This window comes from Oncorhynchus masou, chromosome 22 (assembly GCF_036934945.1).
Source record: "Oncorhynchus masou masou isolate Uvic2021 chromosome 22, UVic_Omas_1.1, whole genome shotgun sequence".
NCBI lineage: Eukaryota > Metazoa > Chordata > Actinopteri > Salmoniformes > Salmonidae > Oncorhynchus > Oncorhynchus masou.
In genome coordinates this window covers 29,785,276-29,809,425 of record NC_088233.1, presented here as the reverse complement: position 1 = coordinate 29,809,425, position 24,150 = coordinate 29,785,276, and the positions used below count along the sequence as shown (strand labels likewise).

The 24,150-nt window shown below is 42.0% G+C and overlaps 1 protein-coding gene across 1 annotated transcript in view; it reads left to right on the top strand.

The window, feature by feature from the left end:
• Positions 1-24,150, top strand: part of LOC135509304 (voltage-dependent calcium channel subunit alpha-2/delta-1) — a 90,675-nt gene that overhangs the window by 30,689 nt on the left and 35,836 nt on the right. The window contains exons 4-11 of the mRNA XM_064929841.1: positions 346-381; positions 1,652-1,781; positions 11,489-11,620; positions 18,518-18,587; positions 18,761-18,811; positions 18,958-19,057; positions 23,327-23,485; positions 23,851-23,955. Coding sequence (XP_064785913.1) covers positions 346-381; positions 1,652-1,781; positions 11,489-11,620; positions 18,518-18,587; positions 18,761-18,811; positions 18,958-19,057; positions 23,327-23,485; positions 23,851-23,955 — 783 coding nt within the window. The remainder of the gene's footprint in view (positions 1-345; positions 382-1,651; positions 1,782-11,488; positions 11,621-18,517; positions 18,588-18,760; positions 18,812-18,957; positions 19,058-23,326; positions 23,486-23,850; positions 23,956-24,150) is intronic.

Here is a 24,150-nt window from a genome sequence, read left to right as displayed (position 1 = left end):
CATATTATAGGCCATTAAATGTCCACCGATGGCCTCTACCTAACGAGTACCCCTCTCTCTCTCTCTCTCTCTCTCTCTCTCTCTCTCTCTCTCTCTCTCTCTCTCTCTCTCTCTCTCTCTCTCTCTCTCTCTCTCGCTGTCAAACAAACACACTTGCACACGTACAGTATGTACACACACATACAGTACACACACACACACACACACACACACACACACACACACACACACACACACACACACACACACACACACACACACACACACACACACACACACACACACACACACACACACACACACACACACAAATGCTCACTAAGATATTTGTATTATTTGTTTCAGGATGGTGACATTGTGTACTACAATGCAAAGGACAATGTGAGTATTTTTCTTCCTTCTCGAACAAATACATGATTCTCACACAGAGCTGCATCTATAATCAACCCACAATCTCACTTCGATACAGACTGGTGGTTTAGTCTAGGACAGCTCCCCCTTCTCTTTCTCTCTCTTTCTCATTCTCTTTCTCACTCTCCTTCTTTTCCCTTCCCCGTTAACCCTCTTTGCTCCCCTTCTTTTCCCAACCTCCTCAATCCATTTCTATCTTCATCCCTCACACCTCCCTCCCTGTCTTCATATCCCCCTTCTCTTCCTTTCTCTCAGGTGAAGAGGTCCCTGGTGTGCTTCTACTAATTGACAGTTGAGATGTATGAGCTGCTACTGTTGCTTTATTATGAGACTCTTCCTATTCCCCTTCCCCCATTCTCTCTCTCTGTTCGCTCTCTCTCTCTCTGTTCACTCTCTTTCTCTTCACTCTCTCTCTTCGCTCTATCTCTAGCTCTCCTCTCTTTCTCTTCGCTCTCTCTCTCTCTCTCTCTCTCTCTCACTCACTCTCTTCGCTCTCTCTCTCTTCTCTCTCTCTTCACTCTCTCTTCACTCTCTCTTCGCTCTCTTTCTCTTCACTCTCTCTCTCTTCACTCTCCCTCTCTCTCTATCTCCCCTTTCTTTCTCTTCTCTTCTCTCTCTATTCGCTCTCTCTCTCTCACTCACTCTCTTCGCTCTCTCTCTCTTCGCTCTCTCTCTCTCTTCTCTCTCTCTTCGCTCTCTCTCTCTATTCGCTCTCCCCCTCTCTCTATCTCCCCTTTTTTTCTCTTCTCTCTATTTGCTCTCTCTCTCTCTCTTTCGCTCGCTCCCTCTTCACTGTCTCTCCCTCTCTCGTTCTCCCTTGTCTCTCTGTCCCTCTCCCTCTCTCCCATTGATGTGAATTGGTAAACACACTTTTGGAAATATCAATATCAAGCTTTGTCTTCTCTCCTTTAATAGTAGGCTGTATGTGGAAGAAATGTGTCATGTTCATCCACAGAGGTTGTTACAGGCAGTTTCAGCCTTGAAGCTGAGGCCGGTTTAACCCAGCTTCCTCCACACCATTCCTTCCTCTGATCCAGTGAGGTATAGAACCACTCAACAGGTGTCTAATGATGGACAGCTGTTCAGCACAGTAGCCTGATAGAAATGGACATGTACATCTACTCTATTAGGCTCCCTGTTACATCCAGATCCAGACAGTCTAACAGTGGACATAGGTGTTACTCTGTTCTAAATCCCTGTCTGACACTGTCTGACCCGCTCCCTTTCTCCTCTCCTCTAGTTGGAGGTGAATGAGACAGAGGGTCGGAAGAACCGGATCAGGCCAGCCTTTAAGGAAGATATGTTGTTTAAACGCCTCACCTCTCACAACCACACTGCTGTACACATCCCTACTGACATCTACGATGGCTGTGAGTGCACATACACGTACACACACACATTGTAACCATGGATACGACACATACAAATCCCTAGAGAAATGGTACCTTTAATACCAGCAGAACGACACATACGAATCCCTAGAGAAATGGCACCTTTAATAACAGCAGAACAACACATACAAATCCCTAGAGAAATGGCACCTTTATACTACCCATCCCGGATCCGGGATCGTGAATACAGCCTCAGGCTCATTACCATAACGCAACGTTAACGATTTCTGAAAATCGCAAATGAAATGAAATAAATATGCCTGCTCTCAAGCTTAGCCTTTTCTTAACAACACTGTCATCTCAGATTTTCAAAATATGCTTTTGAACCATAGCAAATCAAGCATTTGTGTAAGAGTATTGATAGCTAGCTTAGCATTTAGCATATCATTTAGCATGCAACATTTTCACAAAAACCAGAAAACCAAATAAATAAAATAATTTACCTTCGAAGAACTTCGGATGCTGCTTTCGTCTCAGAATCCCATGGAAAAATACCAGCAGCTGAAAATGACGCAACAATTTCGACGGAGGACACCGGGCGGACACCTGGCAAATGGAGTCTCTTATGGTCAATCTTCCAATGATATGCCTACAAATTCGTCACAATGCTGCAGACACCTTGGGGAAACGATAGATAGGGCAGGATCATTCCTGTCGCATTCACAGCCATATAAGGAGACAATGAAAAACAGAGCCTCAAAAATCCTGCTCATTTCCTGGTTGCAGTTTCCTCTTGGTTTTGCCTGTAGCTCCTGTTCTGGGGCACTCACAGACAATATCTTTGCAGTTCTGGAAACCTCAGAGTGTTTTCTTTCCAAATCTGTCAATTATATGCATAGTCGAGCATCTTTTTGCGACAAAATATTGCGCTTAAAATGGGCACGTCTTTTTATCCAAAAATGAAATAGCGCCCCCATAGATTTAACAGGATAACAGCAGAACGACACATACAAATCCCTAGAGAAATGGCACCTTTAATAACAGCAGAACGACACATACAAATCCCTAGAGAAATGGCACCTTTAATAACAGCAGAGCAGCATTATTATGTTTGTTCTTTGTGTCTTTTATCCAAAGCAACTTACAGTCATGGATGCATACATGTTTACATATGGGTGGTCCCTGGAATTTAACCCACAATCATGGCGATGCAAGCACAATGCTTTACCAACTGAGCCATACAGGACCATGGGTCTTTGGAAAGTATTCTATTGATCATCTGTATTGTTCAGACACAATATTCTCCCTATGGAGACAACATCCCCACATGACATCATGTCTTCTCCGTGTTGTCTGCAGTCAGCCATAATATTTAAGAGACTTATGTACTCTATACTCTATACGGGGTAGGATACAGTATGTGGTACAGTTAGTTTGCTATTTGGTTGGTGTGATAGAGTATCACAGTATGAGTCATAAAACCCATAAAACCTAGCAGTCAAACAAGAAAATGGTTACAATCATTTTTTCACCATTCATTTTTCCCATAGGGGATTTTAGAAACGCTAGGTTTTATGGGTACCTCCACTGTGGGGCTCTTTTAGGTTGGTTGGTAGAGTTGTATTTTACTGGTAATTATCTGCTGTCTAGAAGCTCTTCTGATATTAGCTCCCGCTGCTATGTCTAATATTGATGGGTGCTGCTGCTGCTTTCTGTGTGTGTTCATATGTGTGTGATTAGACTTGCATGCATGTGCGTGCGCTGGGTCATTAGCGTGTAGTGTGTTGCGTCAGCCCTCACACTAAGAGCAGTAGGATGGAGTCACTCCTTCAGCATGCCCCTCAGCCTGCTGGGATAGCGTCTGGAACCAAGGTTACCCACTACTGACCTCACAGAGAGGGGGAGAGGGTGCATGTGGGAAATTAGGTGTCCATGTGAGCTAGGGTGCTAGCATGTGTGTGTGTATCTTGTCCTTTTCCAGACTCCTTGCTGGCTAGGGTCAGGGATGGTTCCCATGGTTACTCCCGCTCTCTTTGGGGAAGGCTTGTGATTGATGATGGTGGACCAAACTGATGGTGGAGCGTAATGAGTACAGTATCTGTCAGTGTAGTTCTGGATAATAGTATGGGTTTGGGTCTCACTTGGAGCGGGAGAGAAGCAAAGAAAGAGATGAGTGAGGAAGGAAGAGAGAGAGAGCTTTGTTTAATGTCCTTGGAAATATGATTGTTTGTTTAGTAGGTACACATAGCCGACCTGACCAATATCTCTATTAAAAATCCCCATAGAAATCAGAAAACCCAATATTCCATGCGTTCTGGGAATGCTATAAAGTCCAAAAGTTATGGGCGGAGTTAGAATGTTGGCTGTCAGAAGTATTACAATGTAAATGTGCTTTTCATCTGCCTGTCTGCATTTTTCACGACATGTGTAACGAGTTTCTTCTAACTCCTCCTCTGACGAAGAGGTGGAACAAGGATCGGACCAAAATGCAGCGTGGTTAGTTAGATACATCTTTAATGAAGATGAAAACACGAACAATACAAAACAACCAACGTGGAAAACCAAAACAGCCCTATCTGGTGCAACAAACACAGAGACAGGAACAATCACCCACAAACACACAGTGAAACCCAGGCTACCTAAATATGGTTCCCAATCAGAGACAATGACTAACACCCGCCTCTGATTGAGAACCATATCAGGCCAGACATAGAAATAGACAAGCAAGACATCCAACATAGAATGCCCACTCAGATCACACCCTGACCAACCAAAACATAGAAACATACAAATAAACTATGGTCAGGGTGTGACAACATGGCACATGATGGTGCAGTAATATACTCGTTGGGTTGGAATGTACTTTTCTCGTCAATCATCGTATACTTAAACTGGATTATTTAATTAATAAAAAAAAGTGTTGGAAGTGCATGGGCAATGGAGAGAAACAACATGGTGTGTGTATGTTGTTTCCCATGTCGTTGAAGTTTGTTTGCATCTGTATGCTGTAGTTTACATGTGAATGTTTCCTACAACAAAACATTGGAAAACCCAAGGTGTTCTCTTCTGTATAGTATTGTTCTGCTGAGAGAGAGAGAGAGAGAGCGAGAGAGAAAAAGTGAAAGAACCAGAGAGCAGATGCATTCGTGAGAGAGGTTCCAACTGTTCAATTTGACCCAGAGTCCATGTGGCTCCAGGAATAGGCCAGGGCTGGCCTCGCTCTGGGGGGAAAATTGGATTTTCCAGTCAAGAGGGAGCAGCAGGTTTAGGAAATCAACCTTCCTGGTGGAAGCGATGGATGAACGTGTGTGCGTGTGTATTCATTGTCCCCGATGGGAGATGTAGAAACAGAATGTTGGGAATATTAGAACAGACATGACTAACAGAGTTGGAAAACCACACCTCATCTTCCTCACAAATGAGAGAGAGAGAGGGAAGGAGGGAGAGAGGGAAGGAGGGCGATAGCGCAGGAGGGAGATAGCGCATACAAGCATCTATGAATTCACTAATGGGCAGGAGCCATAATCAGAGCTCCCATTGCTACCTTAGAAAATGTTAAACAAGAAATCTAATACAGAAACATCTTGAGGCTCAGCCTCTTGATCATATCGTGTCACCAATAACACTGTACTTACAGAAACATCTTGAGGCCCAGCCTCTTGATCATATCTTGTCACCAATAACACTGTACATACAGAAACATCTTGAGGCTCAGCCTCTTGATCATATCTTGTCACCAATAACACTGTACATACAGAAACATCTTGAGGCCCAGCCTCTTGATCATATCTTGTCACCAATAACACTGTACATACAGAAACATGCTCCACAACTGCAGTATTTTCTTTCCCAATATGCTGCTGAACTGAACATTTGACATGTTGTAATAATTTATATGAGCTTGTTATACTTGGCTTTGTTAGGCATGCACTAACCAATGGAATAATCTGAGGTGTGGCTGAACTATGAACTTAAAGATCCAAAGACTATGGTTGTATATCACACAGAGGGAGACAGCCACTGTAGCCACGTTCATTCAGATCACATCCCCACAATGCAAGATAGGAATGTAATGTTTTTATAATGATGCCCCTACACACACACACACACACACACACACACACACACACACAGCTCTAGCTTTATTATCTTTCTCCCTCTAGAGGTAGCTGCATATACAAATGAGGTGTGTTTTCTTTACACACAGATAAGACATATCACACCCAATACATGATACATATATATCACACACACCCAATACATGATACATATATATCACACACACACACCCAATACATGATACATATATATCACACACACCCAATACATGATACATAAATATCACACACACCCAATACATGATACATATATATCACACACACCCAATACATGATACATATCTATTACACACAACTAATACAGGATACATATCTTTCACACTAACCCAATACATGATCTAGATATATCTATCAATACATGATCTATCTATCTATCTATCTATCTATCACACTCACACACTCACACAGACGTGTACACATTCAACGAGAGAGTGTGAGAGGGTGGGGAGGAGAGAGAGGGAGTGAAATGGAGAGATGGATGGATGGAGGTGTGTGTGTGTGTGTGTGTGTGTGTGTGTGTGTGTGTGTGTGTGTGTGTGTGTGTGTGTGTGTGTGTGTGTGTGTGTGTGTGTGTGTGTGTGTGTGTGTGTGTGTGTGTGTGGTCCATCCATCATAGTGAGTGTGATGTGACAGCGGTCTGGTCTCTCAGCTGTCTGTGTCATTACATTCATAATGCCTGTACCCTCCCACAACATAGAGCATCCATCACACACACACACACACACACACAAGAAAAGACACATCCATCACTCTTCTCCACAGACACACACACCTGTGTCAGTCCACCTACCTCTCATATCCTCCTCAGTTTGAATCAGAACCTCAAACTGTGTTACACACACACAAGAGAGAGAGAAGGCTATCCATCAATCAGGTGATAAGTGGATCCTCGGGCTACAGGAGAGCGAGGAAGGACAGAGAGAAGGAGGGTGAGAGAGATTAAGAGAAAGAAGGGATGTAATTGGGGTGAAGTTTAGAAACCAGTTGCCTAGAATGTGAATGACTATTAGGGATGGGCTTTTGACATTTTTCCGACTGTTTCGAGTACTCTTATTATAATTTTTTGAGTACTCGAGTACTCAAATTACATGAAAATTACTTTTTACAACACAAGTCCCGCACTGGAAAAAAATATGTGCATTTACCTATATGCTAACAGTACGCAGCAATGCCTAATTTATCATAACCATTACAGATAACAAGTTAGAATTTCTAAATTGCCCCATATACAGTTGAAGTTGGAAGTCTACATACACTTAAGTTAGTGAAACATTAAAACTCGTTTTTCAACCACTACACTAATTTATTGTTAACAAACTATAGTTTTAGCAAATCGGGTTAGGACATCTACTTTGTGCATGACACAAGTCATTATTTTTTTTAAATGCTAGATTCACTACAAGCTAAACATTCGATTAGGAAATGTAGCTGGCTGCATTCTTTCTATTGTAAACATTATAAATTTGATTGCCATGCATCGTTTTAACAAAAAAATACCTTTCTTTTTCATTGTAAGCCCATTTACTTGTGTGGCTGCCAGCCAAATAGAGTAGCACTTCTGTTGTCATCTGATGAAAATTAAGCTGTTTCTGAAGAATGTGTTTCACAAATGTATTAAATGTAAATGTAAATGTAACACGACAGTTGCACGCCTTTGATCACTCTATTGAAGCAAACAGATACACTGAACTTCTAATCAAAACGCAGGTGAAATGGTTTAAAACAGATTTTTGATGTTCTGCGATTTGTAAATACAGATTACGGTACTCTAAAGGTGTCAGCATGCTTCAGTTTGGCTGGACTCGGACTCGAACTCGGCTAGCTGAACTGAACGAGTAGACGCATACTCCCTTAAAGTACCGTCACTTGAAAAATTTGACAATAGCGGCAATAGTACTGTTTGTCCATTTTGAGATGCTGTAGCCGGCGTATACTTCCTCAAAATAGTCATAATTAATCGAATTAATCCCTCACCGAAGTCCAAAACAAACAAAAACGTCCCTGTAATATATACACAAACTCGAAACAGCTTGATATCCGTGCCTAGCGCTTTATTGCCACGGAGTATTTAAAAAAAATATGGATCTCTGGTTAAAGATGGATTTTTGACATAAATTAGAGTACTCAAGTACTCGATTACTCATGCACTTCCCTAATAATTATAATTATAATGACATAGTGACTGATATGTTGGTCTCTGGTTAGCCTCTTCCCTGGTGGTGTTTGCATATCTTCTCATTTTGCTTTATTTATACACACACACACACAGTCTTGTATAACTAACCTTGTGGGGACACACAATTCAGTCCCATTCAAAATCCTATTTTACATAACTCTAACCCTAACCTTAACCATAATACTAACCTTCACACTAACCCCCTAGAAATAGTATTTGACCTGGTATAGACCAAGTATTGCTAAACACGTCCACGCTGGCGTTCCTTTGTGTCTCCTGGGATAAAGTGAAGAATGGTTGAATTAGTTAGTCAGGTCTAAATGCTAGCCCTTGGACACGGTCAGTTATTGCTTTTGGGGGGGGGTGTATTTGCCCCTGTCTCCAGTGGGAGAGAGATGGGAGAGGGATGGAGAGTGGGCATGTGTCTGCATGTTGATGAATCTTCTGTCTGAGGAAACAGTCTGCAGCTTTATCTCTCTGTCGAGGCATTGTCATCTGGAACTGTTTTGTCAAGATATGTTTTTGCGTTGTAATGCCAATGTCATGTTTGGCATGACAAGGAGTTGGCATTGAATTTGTGTGAAAGAAAGATGGATGGAGAAGAGAGAGATGTGTGCCTGTGTTTGTGTCTAATCCTTGTGTAAGAAAGAGTGTGTACATTTTGGTGTATCTGTGAATCGTTGACACAGTTCAGTGCTCTGCACATGCATAAAATACCCACACCCCTCCTGTTTTCAGATCTTTCATCTCTCCTCTTGAATGTGCTTTGTTAAATATGACAGCTCAGACTAGGTTCAACTGTGTTCTGCCACATCTGGTCCCTTTGCCCTCCCACCCCCACGGGAGGGCAGTTACCACTCAGCCCAGTCCAAGCTCTTCTCTGTCCTCACACCCACCCAGTGGTGGAAACAGCTTCCCTATGAAGCTAGGACAGCAGAGTCCCTGCCCATCTACCAAAAACATCTGAAACCCGAGTGTCTTAAATAATCCCACATCACCCCCCCTCACACCACTTCCTCTTCCTTTTTCCCCCTTACTAACTCTGACTTTGCTGATAGCTACTTTATTGAGGGAAATGTACTTACTATGACTGTGATATGTGGTTTTCCCAGCTAGCTATCTTCAGATGAATGTACTTACTATGACTGTGATATGTGGTTTTCCCAGCTAGCCATCTTCAGATGAATGTACTTACTATGACTGTGATATGTGGTTTTCCCAGCTAGCTATCTTCAGATGAATGTACTTACTATGACTGTGATATGTGGTTTTCCCAGCTAGCTATCTTCAGATGAATGTACTTACTATGACTGTGATATGTGGTTTTCCCAGCTAGCCATCTTCAGATAAATGTAATTACTATGACTGTGATATGTGGTTTTCCCAGCTAGCTATCTTCAGATGAATGTACTTACTATGACTGTGATATGTGGTTTTCCCAGCTAGCTATCTTCAGATGAATGTACTTACTATGACTGTGATATGTGGTTTTCCCAGCTTATCTTCAGATGAATGTACTTACTATGACTGTGATATGTGGTTTTCCCAGCTAGCCATCTTCAGATGAATGTACTTACTATGACTGTGATATGTGGTTTTCCCAGCTCGCTATCTTCAGATGAATGTACTTACTATGACTGTGATATGTGGTTTTCCCAGCTCGCTATCTTCAGATGAATGTACTTACTATGACTGTGATATGTGGTTTTCCCAGCTAGCTATCTTCAGATGAATGTACTTACTATGACTGTGATATGTGGTTTTCCCAGCTAGCTATCTTCAGATGAATGTACTTACTATGACTGTGATATGTGGTTTTCCCAGCTAGCTATCTTCAGATGAATGTACTTACTATGACTGTGATATGTGGTTTTCCCAGCTAGCTATCTTCAGATGAATGTACTTACTATGACTGTGATATGTGGTTTTCCCAGCTAGCTATCTTCAGATGAATGTACTTACTATGACTGTGATATGTGGTTTTCCCAGCTATGAATGTACTTACTATGACTGTGATATGTGGTTTTCCCAGCTAGCTATCTTCAGATGAATGTACTTACTATGACTGTGATATGTGGTTTTCCCAGCTAGCTATCTTCAGATGAATGTACTTACTATGACTGTGATATGTGGTTTTCCCAGCTAGCTATCTTCAGATGAATGTACTTACTATGACTGTGATATGTGGTTTTCCCAGCTAGCTATCTTCATCTTCAGATGAATGTACTTACTATGACTGTGATATGTGGTTTTCCCAGCTAGCTATCTTCAGATGAATGACTGTGATATGTGGTTTTCCCAGCTTACTATCTTCAGATGAATGTACTTACTATGACTGTGATATGTGGTTTTCCCAGCTCAGATGAATGTACTTACTATGATGATATGTACTTATCTTCATGACTGTGATATGTGGTTTTCCCAGCTAGCTATCTTCAGATGAATGTACTTACTATGACTGTGATATGTGGTTTTCCCAGCTAGCTATCTTCAGATGAATGTACTTACTATGACTGTGATATGTGGTTTTCCCAGCTATATCTTCAGATGAATGTACTTACTATGACTGTGATATGTGGTTTTCCCAGCTAGCTATCTTCAGATGAATGTACTTACTATGACTGTGATATGTGGTTTTCCCAGCTCGCTATCTTCAGATGAATGTACTTACTATGACTGTGATATGTGGTTTTCCCAGCTAGCTATCTTCAGATGAATGTACTTACTATGACTGTGATATGTGGTTTTCCCAGCTAGCTATCTTCAGATGAATGTACTTACTATGACTGTGATATGTGGTTTTCCCAGCTTTCAGATGAATGTACTTACTATGACTGTGATATGTGGTTTTCCCATCTTCTTCAGATGAATGTACTTACTATGACTGTGATATGTGGTTTTCCCAGCTATCTTCAGATGAATGTACTTACTATGACTGTGATATGTGGTTTTCCCAGCTTCTTCAGATGAATGTACTTACTATGACTGTGATATGTGGTTTTCCCAGCTAGCTATCTTCAGATGAATGTACTTACTATGACTGTGATATGTGGTTTTCCCAGCTAGCTATCTTCAGATGAATGTACTTACTATGACTGTGATATGTGGTTTTCCCAGCTATCTTCAGATGAATGTACTATCTTCAGATGAAATGTACTTACTATGACTGTGATATGTGGTTTTCCCAGCTAGCTATCTTCAGATGAATGTACTTACTATGACTGTGATATGTGGTTTTCCCAGCTAGCTATCTTCAGATGAATGTACTTACTATGACTGTGATATGTGGTTTTCCCAGCTAGCTATCTTCAGATGAATGTACTAACTGGAAGTCACTCTGGATAAGACTAAAACATGTCATGTTTCTACATTACAACCTGTTTTGTGTATGTGTGTGTGTGTGTGTGTGTGTGTGTGTGTGTGTGTGTGTGTGTGTGTGTGTGTGTGTGTAGCCACCATCGTGCTGAATGAGTTGAACTGGACGGAGGCACTGGAGGGTGTGTTTAAGAAGAACAGAGAGGATGACCCTACTCTGCTCTGGCAGGTGTTTGGTAGTGCTACTGGACTGGCCCGATACTACCCAGGTAACATACACACACACACACACATACATACACATTGAGGCTATAATATCATTGTTAAGTTACTGTTAACCTTTATTTAACTAGGCAAGTCAGTTAAGAACAAATTCTTATTTACAATGATGGCCTACCGGGGAACAGTGAGTTAACTGCCTTGTTTAGGGGCAAAACAAAATATTTTTTACCTCGTCAGCTCGGGGATGGGATCCTACCCAACACTCTAACCGCTAGGCTACTGTGCCTCCCACCTCATGCACCAACAAACAACAAAATGAACAGATACTGTTTCTTGCCACTGTATATCCATGTGTACGAACACATGCACTGCATCAGCCATCAGACAAACTGACATTAGCTGAAACACCATTGCCCATCAGTGTCATTCAAACTTACTTTTTGCTAAGTTTTAATTGTTTTATTTGTATCTTTGACCGTCTTTCTATCCCCCGCCCAACAACTCCACTCCCACTTGTCTCCAGTTCCACATCCCAACCCTCAGCTTCCCTCAGCCCATCCCATCTATCTCTGCTGGCCACCCTCTTCAGATTTCTACTCACCAATATCAATCTATCTAATCGAATAGAATCCATAGATTGTGAGTTGAAGATCAGTACTTTTACTAAGAGTATTAGTATATCTCTCCAGATCTCCCAACAGTACTATTTCTAGGGTCAATTGTAGATCAATGTTATGCATTTTCAGCCATTCCTGAGCCTGAGACCAGAAACAGGCTTCCTGAGGGCAATAACAAAATAAATATTATTTTGATTCTGTGTCCTCACAACAAAATCTGCAGAGCTTTGATGATTGTATGCCCCAAATATTCAACATTTTGTTGGTGGCAAGAATTCTATATAATAATTTTAGCTGAAAAGCACAATGTCTTGAATCTTGAGTCGTTTTTTTAATCGACTCACACACCCTATACCAAATCAAATCAAATTGTATTTGTTACATACACATGGTTAGCCATGTGAACCATGTACCATGGAATTGGTACATCAAACATCTCTTCCCAACTATTTCGCAATCTGTATGGCACAGCTGTCAACATCCTGGTCCTCAAATGAAACTGGTATACTTTCCAATTTATGCTATGTTTATTCCTCCGCCAGTTTTGATTCTTTATATTAGGCAGACAGACCAGTTCCCTACTGTACCTCCTCCCGCTGCCACCTGCCTCCTCCATTTTTTAGGTGTCGCTATAATCAATTGCTTATAATCTTGGATTGAGCAGACCTTCCCGTACAATTCTGATAACTCCATGAAATAGATAACTCTACCATTCTAATTTACAATATAATTTTTTTTTAAATAGCCTTTTCAAACATCTTTCCAATAAATACGGGTATTTTATTAACCAACATATTTGACTTCAGCCATAATATTGGTTGTAATATTTGTTCTATCTTTTCAGGGGGGTGAAATTGAAATTGTAGCCAGCTCTGCAATACTTGTTTAATTAATCATTCATTTTCAATTAATCAAAAATGAGACATGACAATCTGCACAAAGGCAAAAAGGCCATTTTTAAACAGTGGATGAGCTTTTCTTAGCAATCTACTTGAGAATCATTTAGGGTTCAAGTAAAACGTTTCAATAAGTGAAGCTTTTATAGAGCGTTTTAGTGCTTTTATATTTGATCTCAACTCACCCAATTCATATTCATTAAATAGATAGGCACGTTTTATCTTCTCTGGTTTTAGCGACCCAGATAAAGCTAAATATTTTTTGCTCATATGATTTGAAAAAACGAATCATCAGGAGTAGGCAGCGCCATAAGTAAGTGAGTAAACTGAGATATGACTATGGAGTTAATTAGGACAATTATTCCATAAGTAGACATGTGTTTACCTCTCCATTGTTGCAGGATCTTGTCTATTTTTACAAGTTTCATTGTGGAGAACTCATGTATATATTTTGTGATATGAATACCAATTATGTCTACTTCACCTTCAGCCCATTATATAGGTAAACTGCAGGGTAATTAAAGATCCAATATGTAATATTGTGCACTTATCATAATTAGGTCCATAAAAGTCATCTAGATCTTCAATGAGACATTGCACGGATCTAGCTTGTGGACTTAATATAAAACTTGTCACCGGCATACATGGACACCTTTGTTTTAAGCCTGTCACATCTACTCCTGCAACGCCCTTTACTGCTCTTCCGGTGACTCCTTGACCTGCCGCCTCCCCCGGTGCTCTTTCCCTCTTTCTGTGTGTGCGTGTGCGTGTGTGTGTGTGTGTGTGTGTGTGTGTGTGTGCGTGTATGCGTGCGCGTGCAGAGACAGGTGTGCTGGAGTCAGAGTAGATCCCCACCAGCTGCAACCTGTTCCATAATCAAGACCTCTACTAATACTCAGCCCTGCCACTTCCACACTGCCAGATCGTAATCTCTGCTCATTCTGCCTGCTCTGACTCTGGTCCCTGTCTCCAGTCCCACACCTCATCATCCTGCTACTCTGTCCTGGATTCCCCACTCTATTAATCCCTTGGATTCCCCTCTCAACCCCTCTTGCTCCAGCCTCAGCCTCCTCACCTGGTTTCCAGCCATCCGCCCATGCTTCCCTTGACCTGTACTCCATCTCTCCCTGGATTTCTAATCCTTTAATGTTGTTATTTGTTCTGATTTTAATAGCTAGCATTTCGATGGCCAAAACAAATAGATATGGTGACAGCGGGCACCCTTGTTTAACTCCTTTTGACAATTCAAGACTCTCTGAGAAATAGCCGTAATTTACTATTATACACCTGGGGTTGCTATACATTACTTTTACTCATTTTATAAGAAAATGACCAAAATTTTAAAAATCCAGTCTTACTTTATCAAAGGCCTTTTCAAAATCTGCTATAAATACCAGGCCTGGCTTCTTAGATGTTTTATGATGTTCGGCCATGTAAAAAAAAACTGTCTGATCAGGATGAACAATACCTGGTAAATACTTTTTATTTCTGAGTGCTATGCATTTAGCTACTATTTTTGCATCACAACATTGAAGTGTAAGAGGACTCCAGTTTTTAAGATGGACTGGACCTTTATTATTGCCATCTTGTTTTAATAATAGTGAAGTCAGACCTTTCCGCTTAGTACCTGACAGACTACCATTTCTATAGGAGTAGTTAAAACAAGCTAACAATGGAGCTTTGAGTATATCAAAAAAGGATTGATATGCCTTTACCGGTATGCCATCAAGCCCTGCGGTTTTTCCAGACTGAAAGGATTTTAAGGATCCTCCCTTTTTTTTCAATTTTCGTCTAAAATGACATACCCAAATCTAACTGCCTGTAGCTCAGGCACTGAAGCAAGGATATGCATATTCTTGGTACCATGTCTTATATTTATGAGAATATAAGACATTCGATCTGGTAAAATATAATACAAAGAAATAAACGTTAGTTTAAAAAAAAATGTTTTTGCTACCATCACCTTTGAAATGCAAGAGAAAGGCCATAGTGTATTATTCCAGCCCAAGTGCAATATATATTTTGGCCACCAAATGGTGGCAGTATGTGTGCAAAGTTTTAGACTGATCCAGTGAACCATTGCATTTCTGTTCAACATTTTGTATGAAGACTGACCAATTTGTTTATTAATACATTTTCATGTTCAGAACTGTGCACTCTCATCAAACAATAGCATGGTTTTCTTTCACTGTAATAGCTACTGTAAATTGGACAGTGCAGTTAGAGTAACAATATTTTAAGATTTCTGACGATATCAGATATGTCTATGTCCTGGGAAATGTTCTTGTTACTTACAACCTCATGATAATCTCATTTGCCTAAGCCAGTTCAACATCCCGCAGGGGACCCACCGATCCTGAAGAAGTTTTAATAGCCTCAAAAAGTTATTCCTCTATAATTTGGCCTTCACACTGATCTTTCTGTACATTTGTTAATTTTCCATTTTTTTATTATTTGGAAAGAATTCCTTACAGTAATTGTCATTCAGTGGGTGAGGATGAGACGAAAAAGAGAACATCTGTCACGATGGTATAAAGGATTTTGGAGACAGGCGCATGAATACACAATAGGGATTTTTAACATGGGACATGGGACGATAACCGTAATACACAATATATATTTATTTACATTAACTGCAAGTCAGTTAAGAACAAATTCTTATATTCAATGACGGCCTAGGAACAGTGGGTTAACTGGGTTAGCAGAACTACAGATTTGTACCTTGTCAGCTCGGGGATTCCAACTTGCAACCTTTTGGCTACGAGTCCAACGCTCTAACCACTAGGCTACCCTGCATAATAGCTGTGCACCAGCGCATTGGTACTCACACCACTAACGGACGTGGGAACAATATGGGGGGGGGGGGGGTGTAGGACTGGTGGCCTGGCGGTTGGGAGCTTGGGCCGGTGGCTGATGGATCGCTGGTTCGGGTCCCCGTTTTTAGTCCTTGTTGGAGATCTGTCGACGTGCCCTTGAGCAGGGTGTTGACCCTGGTTGCTTCTGTGTGTCACTCTGGATGGGAGTCTGTTAGATAACTCATTTGATGTAGTTGTTGAGCAGCTTCACTGCAAGTATATGTTTTATGTTAATTTAAAAAATGACTGTATCCTAGTTTCTAGTAATTTGTTTATACTGTAAACAAAAGTCACGATTCTTCCATGGTTTCTATATTTAATATACTTAAAGCATTAACCTAGATAGGAGCTAGACCGTATGCATTCAAAAGGAAGTCTGTGATAGTGGTTGTTTCTGAAATCTATTTCATACTGTAGCAGGTGGGTATATCATATAGACGTGATGAAACAACAACCTTTCTTAGACTTAATTGAAGAGTCACATTGTCAGAAATGAATGTATTTCAAATCAAATCAAATTTTATTTGTCACATACGCATGGTTAGCAGATGTTAATGCGAATGTAGCGAAATGCTTGTGCTTCTAGTTCCGACAATGAAGTAATAACCAACAAGTAATCTAACTAACAATTCCAAAACTACTACCTTATAGACACAAGTGTAAGGGGATAAAGAATATGTACATAAAGATAATGAATGAGTGATGGTACAGAGCGGCATAGGCAAGATACAGTAGATGGTATCGAGTACAGTATATACATATGAGATGAGTATGTAAACAAAGTGGCATAGTTAAAGTGGCTAGTGATACATGTATTACATAAAGATGCAGTAGATTATAGAGTACAGTATATACATATACATATGAGATTAATAATATAGGGTATGTAAACATTATATTAGGTAGCATTGTTTAAAGTGGCTATGATATATTTTACATCATTTCCCATCCATTCCCATTATTAAAGTGGCTGGAGTTGAGTCAGTGTGTTGGCAGCAGCCACTCAATGTTAGTGGTGGCTATTTAACAGTCTGATGGCCTTGAGATAGAAGCTGTTTTTCAGTCTCTCGGTCCCAGCTTTGATGCACCTGTACTGACCTCGCCTTCTGGATGATAGCGGGGTGAACAGGCAGTGGCTCGGGTGGTTGATGTCCTTGATGATCTTTATGGCCTTCCTGTGAAATCGGGTGGTGTAGGTGTCCTGGAGGGCAGGTAGTTTGTCCCCGGTGATGCGTTGTGCAGACCTCACTACCCTCTGGAGAGCATTACGGTTGTGGGCGGAGCAGTTGCCGTACCAGGCGGTGATACAGCCCGACAGGATGCTCTCGATTGTGCATCTGTAGAAGTTTGTGAGTGCTTTTGGTGACAAGCCGAATTTCTTCAGCCTCCTGAGGTTGAAGAGGTGCTGCTGCACCTTCTTCACGATGCTGTCTGTGTGGGTGGACCAATTCAGTTTGTCTGTGATGTGTACGCCGAGGAACTTAAAACTTACTACCCTCTCCACTCTTCCATCGATGTGGAAAGGGGGGTGTTCCCTCCGCTGTTTCCTGAAGTCCACATCTCCTTAGTTTTGTTGACGTTGAGTGTGAGTTTATTTTCCTGACACCACACTCCGAGGGCCCTCACCTCCTCCCTGTAGGCCGTCTCGTCGTTGTTGGTAATCAAGCCTACCACTGTTGTGTCATCCGCAAACTTGATGATTGAGTTGGAGGCGTGCGTGGCCACGCAGTCGTGGGTGAACAGGGAGTACAGGAGAGGGCTCAGAACGCACCCTTGTGGGGCCCCAGTGTTGAGGATCAGCGGGGTGGAGATGATGTTGCCTACCCTCACCACCTGGGGGCGGCCCGTCAGGAAGTCCAGTACCCAGTTGCACAGGGCGGGGTCGAGACCCAGGGTCTCGAGCTTGATGACGAGCTTGGAGGGTACTATGGTGTTAAATGCCGAGCTGTAGTCGATGAACAGCATTCTCACATAGGTATTCCTCTTGTCCAGATGGGTTAGGGCAGTGTGCAGTGTGGTTGAGATTGCATCATCTGTGGACCTATTTGGGCGGTAGGCAAATTGGAGTGGGTCTAGGGTGTCAGGTAGGGTGGAGGTGATATGGTCCTTGACTAGTCTCTCAAAGCACTTCATGATGACGGAAGTGAGTGCTACGGGGCTGTAGTCGTTTAGCTCAGTTACCTTAGCTTTCTTGGGAACGTGAACAATGGTGGCCCTCTTGAAGCATGTGGTAACAACAGACTGGGATAGGGATTGATTGAATATGTCCGTAAACACACCAGCCAGGTCTGCGCATGCTCTGAGGGCGGCGGGGATGCCGTCTGGGCTTGCAGCCTTGCGAGGGTTAACACGTTTAAATGTTTTCCTCACCTCGGCTGCAGTAAAACATACTTTAATGTATGGATGGTAAACTGAAGATGAGTATAATATTCAGCAACTATTTGTTCCATTGTTTCAGTGTTAAATAGGGTATTTCAGGGTATATCAGTTTGGATAGTAAACTGTGTATTGTAGGGATTCTAACCCAGTTTCACAGTACAGTATTGTTGTTAACCCAGACTCTGTGTCCTCTCCAGCCTCTCCATGGATGGATGCTCGGAAGACCCCCAGTAAGATCGACCTGTACGACGTACGCAGGAGACCCTGGTGAGGAACCTCTTTTCTCTCTCTCTCACACGCATTCATGCACACCAGAAACCAGATTCTCTATGCACAATACATGTGTATAAGAGTTCATAACCATCGTATGCACTGTGTTTATAACCTATGGGTGTGCTGTGAGTATGTTTATAACCTCTGTGTGTATGTGCTGTGTGAAGGTACATTCAGGGAGCTGCCTCACCCAAGGACATGCTGATCCTAGTGGACGCGTGAGTCAAAACACACACTTCACTATTACACCTCACAGTAACTATCTAAACATAGTACAGTATACCAGAGTACTGTACCTCCCTGTTGTCGGGCTGACCGTAAGTCTTATTCTGTGGTTTGAATGTAACTGTCCATGTCTCAACAGGAGTGGCAGTGTGTCTGGTCTGACTCTGAAGCTGATCAGGACCTCTGTCGGTGAGATGCTGGAGACTTTGTCTGATGATGACTATGTCAACGTGGTCTATGTAAGTATATATACATTCATTCAATCATAGAGAGAGAGAGAGAGAGAGAGAGATTGAGAAGTAATGAAATATAGATTTCTCCATTGTCTTTCTTTAAAACAGGCCAGTAATGAAATGCCCTCTGCTCAATTTGGGGAGTGGGATCACAACTACCCAGTGCTCCCAGGACCACTCAGTACACCAGCCCAAGAGTGCTACTCAGAGAACCATGTGAAATACTTATCCATCACTCTCTTTCCTCTCTCTCTTTATCTCTCAAAGATGAACTTCGATTACAATCAACTAGAACCAACTAGAGAACAATAGAATCCTGGTTGAACTCAATGGTTGACAGCGACACTAATACGTTACTGCACCATGTCTACAGTAAGGCATTCTACAGTTGTGTTTACATACACACTGAGAAACCAGTTGCGGTCTCCAACACTGTGGTGATGTATGGCTGGAGTATTGTTGATTTGGATCCCCATTAGCTTTTTCAGAAGCATCGGCTATTCTTCCTGGGGTCCACAAAAAAACACACAACATGACAAGAAACAAAGCACTGATAGACAAGAACAGTCACACTCATTTGTTATACTAAGATTTACAAACAATACAACAACAAAAATTATACAAACAATACAACAACAAAAATAATGTGTGTGTTACAGTGTGTCTGTGTGGGTCCCCTCACAGTCCCACCGTTCAATGATATGTTTTCATTATCTGTTATTGGATTACCTTAAACCAACTGGTCAGATGGTGTCCTCCGAGTACCACATCATGATCGCGTGCTCACTCACACACACACATGCACACACGCACGCACTCACACGCACACACGCACGCACGCACGCACGCACTCACACACGCACACACGCACTCACACACACACACACACACACCATCCTCCTGTCCTGTGGGTATTATAACCTGACACTAATTCATTCATCTCTAATATTACCAATGTATCCTTGTTCATTAACAGCAGCCTAGGGACTAAACTGACATTTGGACACACACACATCCCTAACGTTATTGGGTTGTCAGACGAATACAGATATCTTTGTCTTAGTGTGTGTGTTCAGCTCTTTTCTCTTGCCAGTTCAGTGTTGTTAGCTAGCCAGTTGCAGCTAGGTAGTCCTGTGGCCTAAGTGAACATGGAGGCTGTACTGGGATTAGGGACTAGAGATTAGCTCTCTGCTCAGTGTAATCTGTAATCCAACCCCAACCCACCTCTCTCTCTCACACACACAGTCTCTATGGTCTCTTCATCTGGGTTCCCATCTATCATCATTCTCCTGATCTACACACACACACGCGCACACACACACACACACACACACACACACACACACACACACACACACACACACACACACACACACACACACACACACACACACACACACACACACACACACACACTCTCTCTCTCACTGGGACTCAGCTAATAAGATCACAAGGGGAACAAGGGAATTACATACAAAAACACTGAAACACATTCATAATGGACATACAATATTACACAGTGTATATATACTGTATACTGAACAAAAATATAAACTCAACATGTAAAGTGTTGGTCCCATGTTTCATGAGCTGAAATAAAAGTTCCCAGAAATGTTCCATATGCTTCCATTTCTCTCTTGTGCAAAAATGTATTACATCCTTGTTAGTGAGTATTTCTCCTTTGCCAAGATAATCCATCCACCTGACACGTGTGGCATATCAAGAAGCTGATGAAACAGCATGATCATTACACAGGTGCACCTTGTGCTAGGGACATTAAAAGGCCACAAATGCAGTTTTGTCACACAACACAATGCCACAGATGTCTCAAGTTTTGAAGGACGTGCAATTGGTATGCTGAATGCAGGGATGTCCAGCAGAGCTGTTACCAGAGGATTGAATATTCACTTCTCTACCATAAGCCGCCTCGAATGTAATTTTAGGGAATTTGGCAGGTCATCCAACCGGCCTCACAACCGCAGACCACGTGTACCCATGCCAGCCCAGGACCTCCACATCCGGCTTCTTCACCTGCGAGATCGTCAAAAGACCAGCCACCCAGACAGCTGATGAAACTATGGGTTTGCACAACCAAAGAATTTCTGCACAAACTGTCAGAAACCATCTAAGGGAAGCTCATCTCCGTGCTTGTCGTGCTCACCAGAGTTTTGACCTGACTGCAGCACGGTGGAGAAGTGTGCTCTTCACGTTTGAATCCCCGTTTCAACTGTACCAGACAAATGTCAGACAGCGTGTATGGCTTCATGTGGGCGAGCGGTTTTGGGATGTCAACGATGTGAACAGAGTGGCAGTGGTGTTATGGTATGGGTAGGCATAAGCTACAGACAACAAACACAATTGCATTTTAACGATGGCAATTTGAATGCACGTCACCTCATGTTTCAGCATGATAATGCATGGCCCCATGTTTCAGCATGATAATGCATGGCCCCATGTTTCAGCATGATAATGCATGGCCCCATGTTTCAAGATACTGACTGGTTTTCTGACCCACACCCGTACTTTAAAAAAAAGTATCTGTGACCAACAGATGCATATCTGTATTCCCAGTCATGTGAAATCCAAGGGTCTAATGAAGTCATTTAAATTGACTGATTTCCTTATATGAACTTATATAAAAATATTGTTTCATGTTGTGTTTATATTTGTGGTCTGTGGAAATACAGGAAATGGGGTGGAGATGTGGGGGGAGAGTCTGGTTGAGAGAATGCCAAGACTGTGCAAAGCTGTCAAGGCAAATGGTGGCTACTTTGAAGAATCTCAAATATAAAATATATTTTGTTAGATTTGTTTAACACTTTTTTGGTTACTACATAATTCCATGTGTTATTTCATAGTTTTGATGTCTTCACTATTATTCTACAATGTAGAAAATAGTAAAAATAAAGAAAAATCATTAAATGAGTAGGTGCCCAAACTTTTGACTGGTACTGTATATGTATGTTTTTGTCATTTAGCAGACGCTCTCTTGGAGTGCCAGATGGGCGTGTTTGCACTTTTGGGACTATTCCATTGGTTCCATTCTGCCACGCAAGCTCAATTGAGCGCAGTTAAAGTCTCGGATATACTACCTATGGAAATTCTCACATTTACATGAATACTCATTATGCCCACTAAATTGTCTCATGCACTGGATAAGGCTATGAAGTATCTCCTAGCATGAATTAATTAGACATATATGGAGGAGAAATACTTTCTCTTTTACATCTCTCTCATCCTCTCCCTTCCTCCTTTCTACCTCTTACTTCCTCTTTCTCTTCCTCCCACCCTTCTTCTCACCCTCCTCCTCTCCTTTTAATAGATTAGGTGATTAAAGAGCACATTGTAGTGTGTGTGTGTGTGTGTGTGTGTGTGTGTGTGTGTGTGTGTGTGTGTGTGTGTGTGTGTGTGTGTGTGTGTGTGTGTGTGTGTGTGTGTGTGTGTGTGTGTGTGTGTGTGTGTGTGTGTGTTTCCATGCTGTCTCCTAAGCTCAGTCTGCATGTCAGGCAAGCGAAGCCTTGAAATTGCCTTCCAGTCTAAGTGGTGTCTCTGTCACTCAGTTAGAAACATCAAAGTTGTCACACGATTGCAGATACATGTGCACACACACACACACACACACACACATGCATGCACATACCCAGTCAGATTCTGCTAGTCTCCATGGATGCATGTATCTGCTGTCCCCATTTGCTGATTAACAGGCACATTGATTGGTTCAGATCGATGGGTTGCAGCATTGTTGAGAAAGACAATACAGCCAACAGTTGTACCATGGCTATTCTCTCTGCATTGTATTATTACTGGGATCAAAACAGCTATAGTGTGTGTCAGTAAGTATGTCTTATATCTGTAGCCTCCCCCATTCTAACAGGTACAATACCTCTACTCAGGTCTCAGAGCACTCAATCTGGAGCATCTGTTGATTTGGCTGCCAAGGTGTGTGTGTGTGTGCGTGTGCGTGTGTGTGTGTGTGTTATTTCCACTCTAATGAGAGTGTGCTAGTAGAGGGAGTCTTGTTTCCATGGTACCAGATCATGAAGTTGAGAGGATGCAGAGTAATTCGCAACACTTGATGAATGTGTCTGTTTACCACTGCATGATAGTAGTCACGGCCAGGTGTGTGTGTGTGTGTGTGTGTGTGTGTGTGTGTGTGTGTGTGTGTGTGTGTGTGTGTGTGTGTGTGTGTGTGTGTGTGTGTGTGTGTGTGTGTGTGTGTGTGTGTGCGTGCGTGCGTGTGTAAATGTCTAACCTCTATCTGTCTCCCTCTACCAGTTCAACACCAGGGTGAATAACACGGCGTGCTTTGACCACCTGGTCCAGGCCAACGTGAGGAATAAGAAGATCCTGAAGGATGCGGTTCAGAACATCTCTGCTAAAGGCATCACCAACTACACCAAGGGATTTGAGTTTGCCTTCGAACAGCTCTATGCAGTAAGAGCCCCTCTGTTTAGAAGTATAACACCGTTGTTACATTTAGGTATATTGACAACCCTCCAGCAGATGTACATTGAAGTTTCAGGAACATACTTCATGTAAAATGTAAAGTGTCACCTGTGAGCTCTGCTCTTTCTCTTATGATAGATTATGATGAGACACTGCTCTCTGCTGGTTATAGTGGGTATGTCTCTACTTTCTAGCCCAGTGACCAACAAGCTCCTGGGTGTGTAGGATTTTACTCCAGTCTTTTACTACCCTGATTTTAGTCATCAGCTACTCAGTAGTACCTTCCTAAGCACAATCAGGTGTGTTAGGATTGGCAACCCATGTTCTATATATGGCGTGGTTTCTCTGTGCAGACTAACATCACTAGAGCCAACTGTAACAAGATCATCATGCTGTTCACTGATGGAGGAGAGGAGAGAGCGTCGGCCATACTGCAGAAATACAACGCTGACAAGAAGGTACAGTTTCAACACACACTACAATGTATAATCCACCTAGTCAGCGACCGATAGTAGTAAATATGGAAAGCAGGTCTGAATGATGAAGGGAAACAGAGTGATGTCTTGTTTGGATGTTGAGGAAGTATTCTCTGTGCTGATCCTATGGTTTATACAGGTGGAGGCCAGAAAATCACTACACTAACCCACACACTC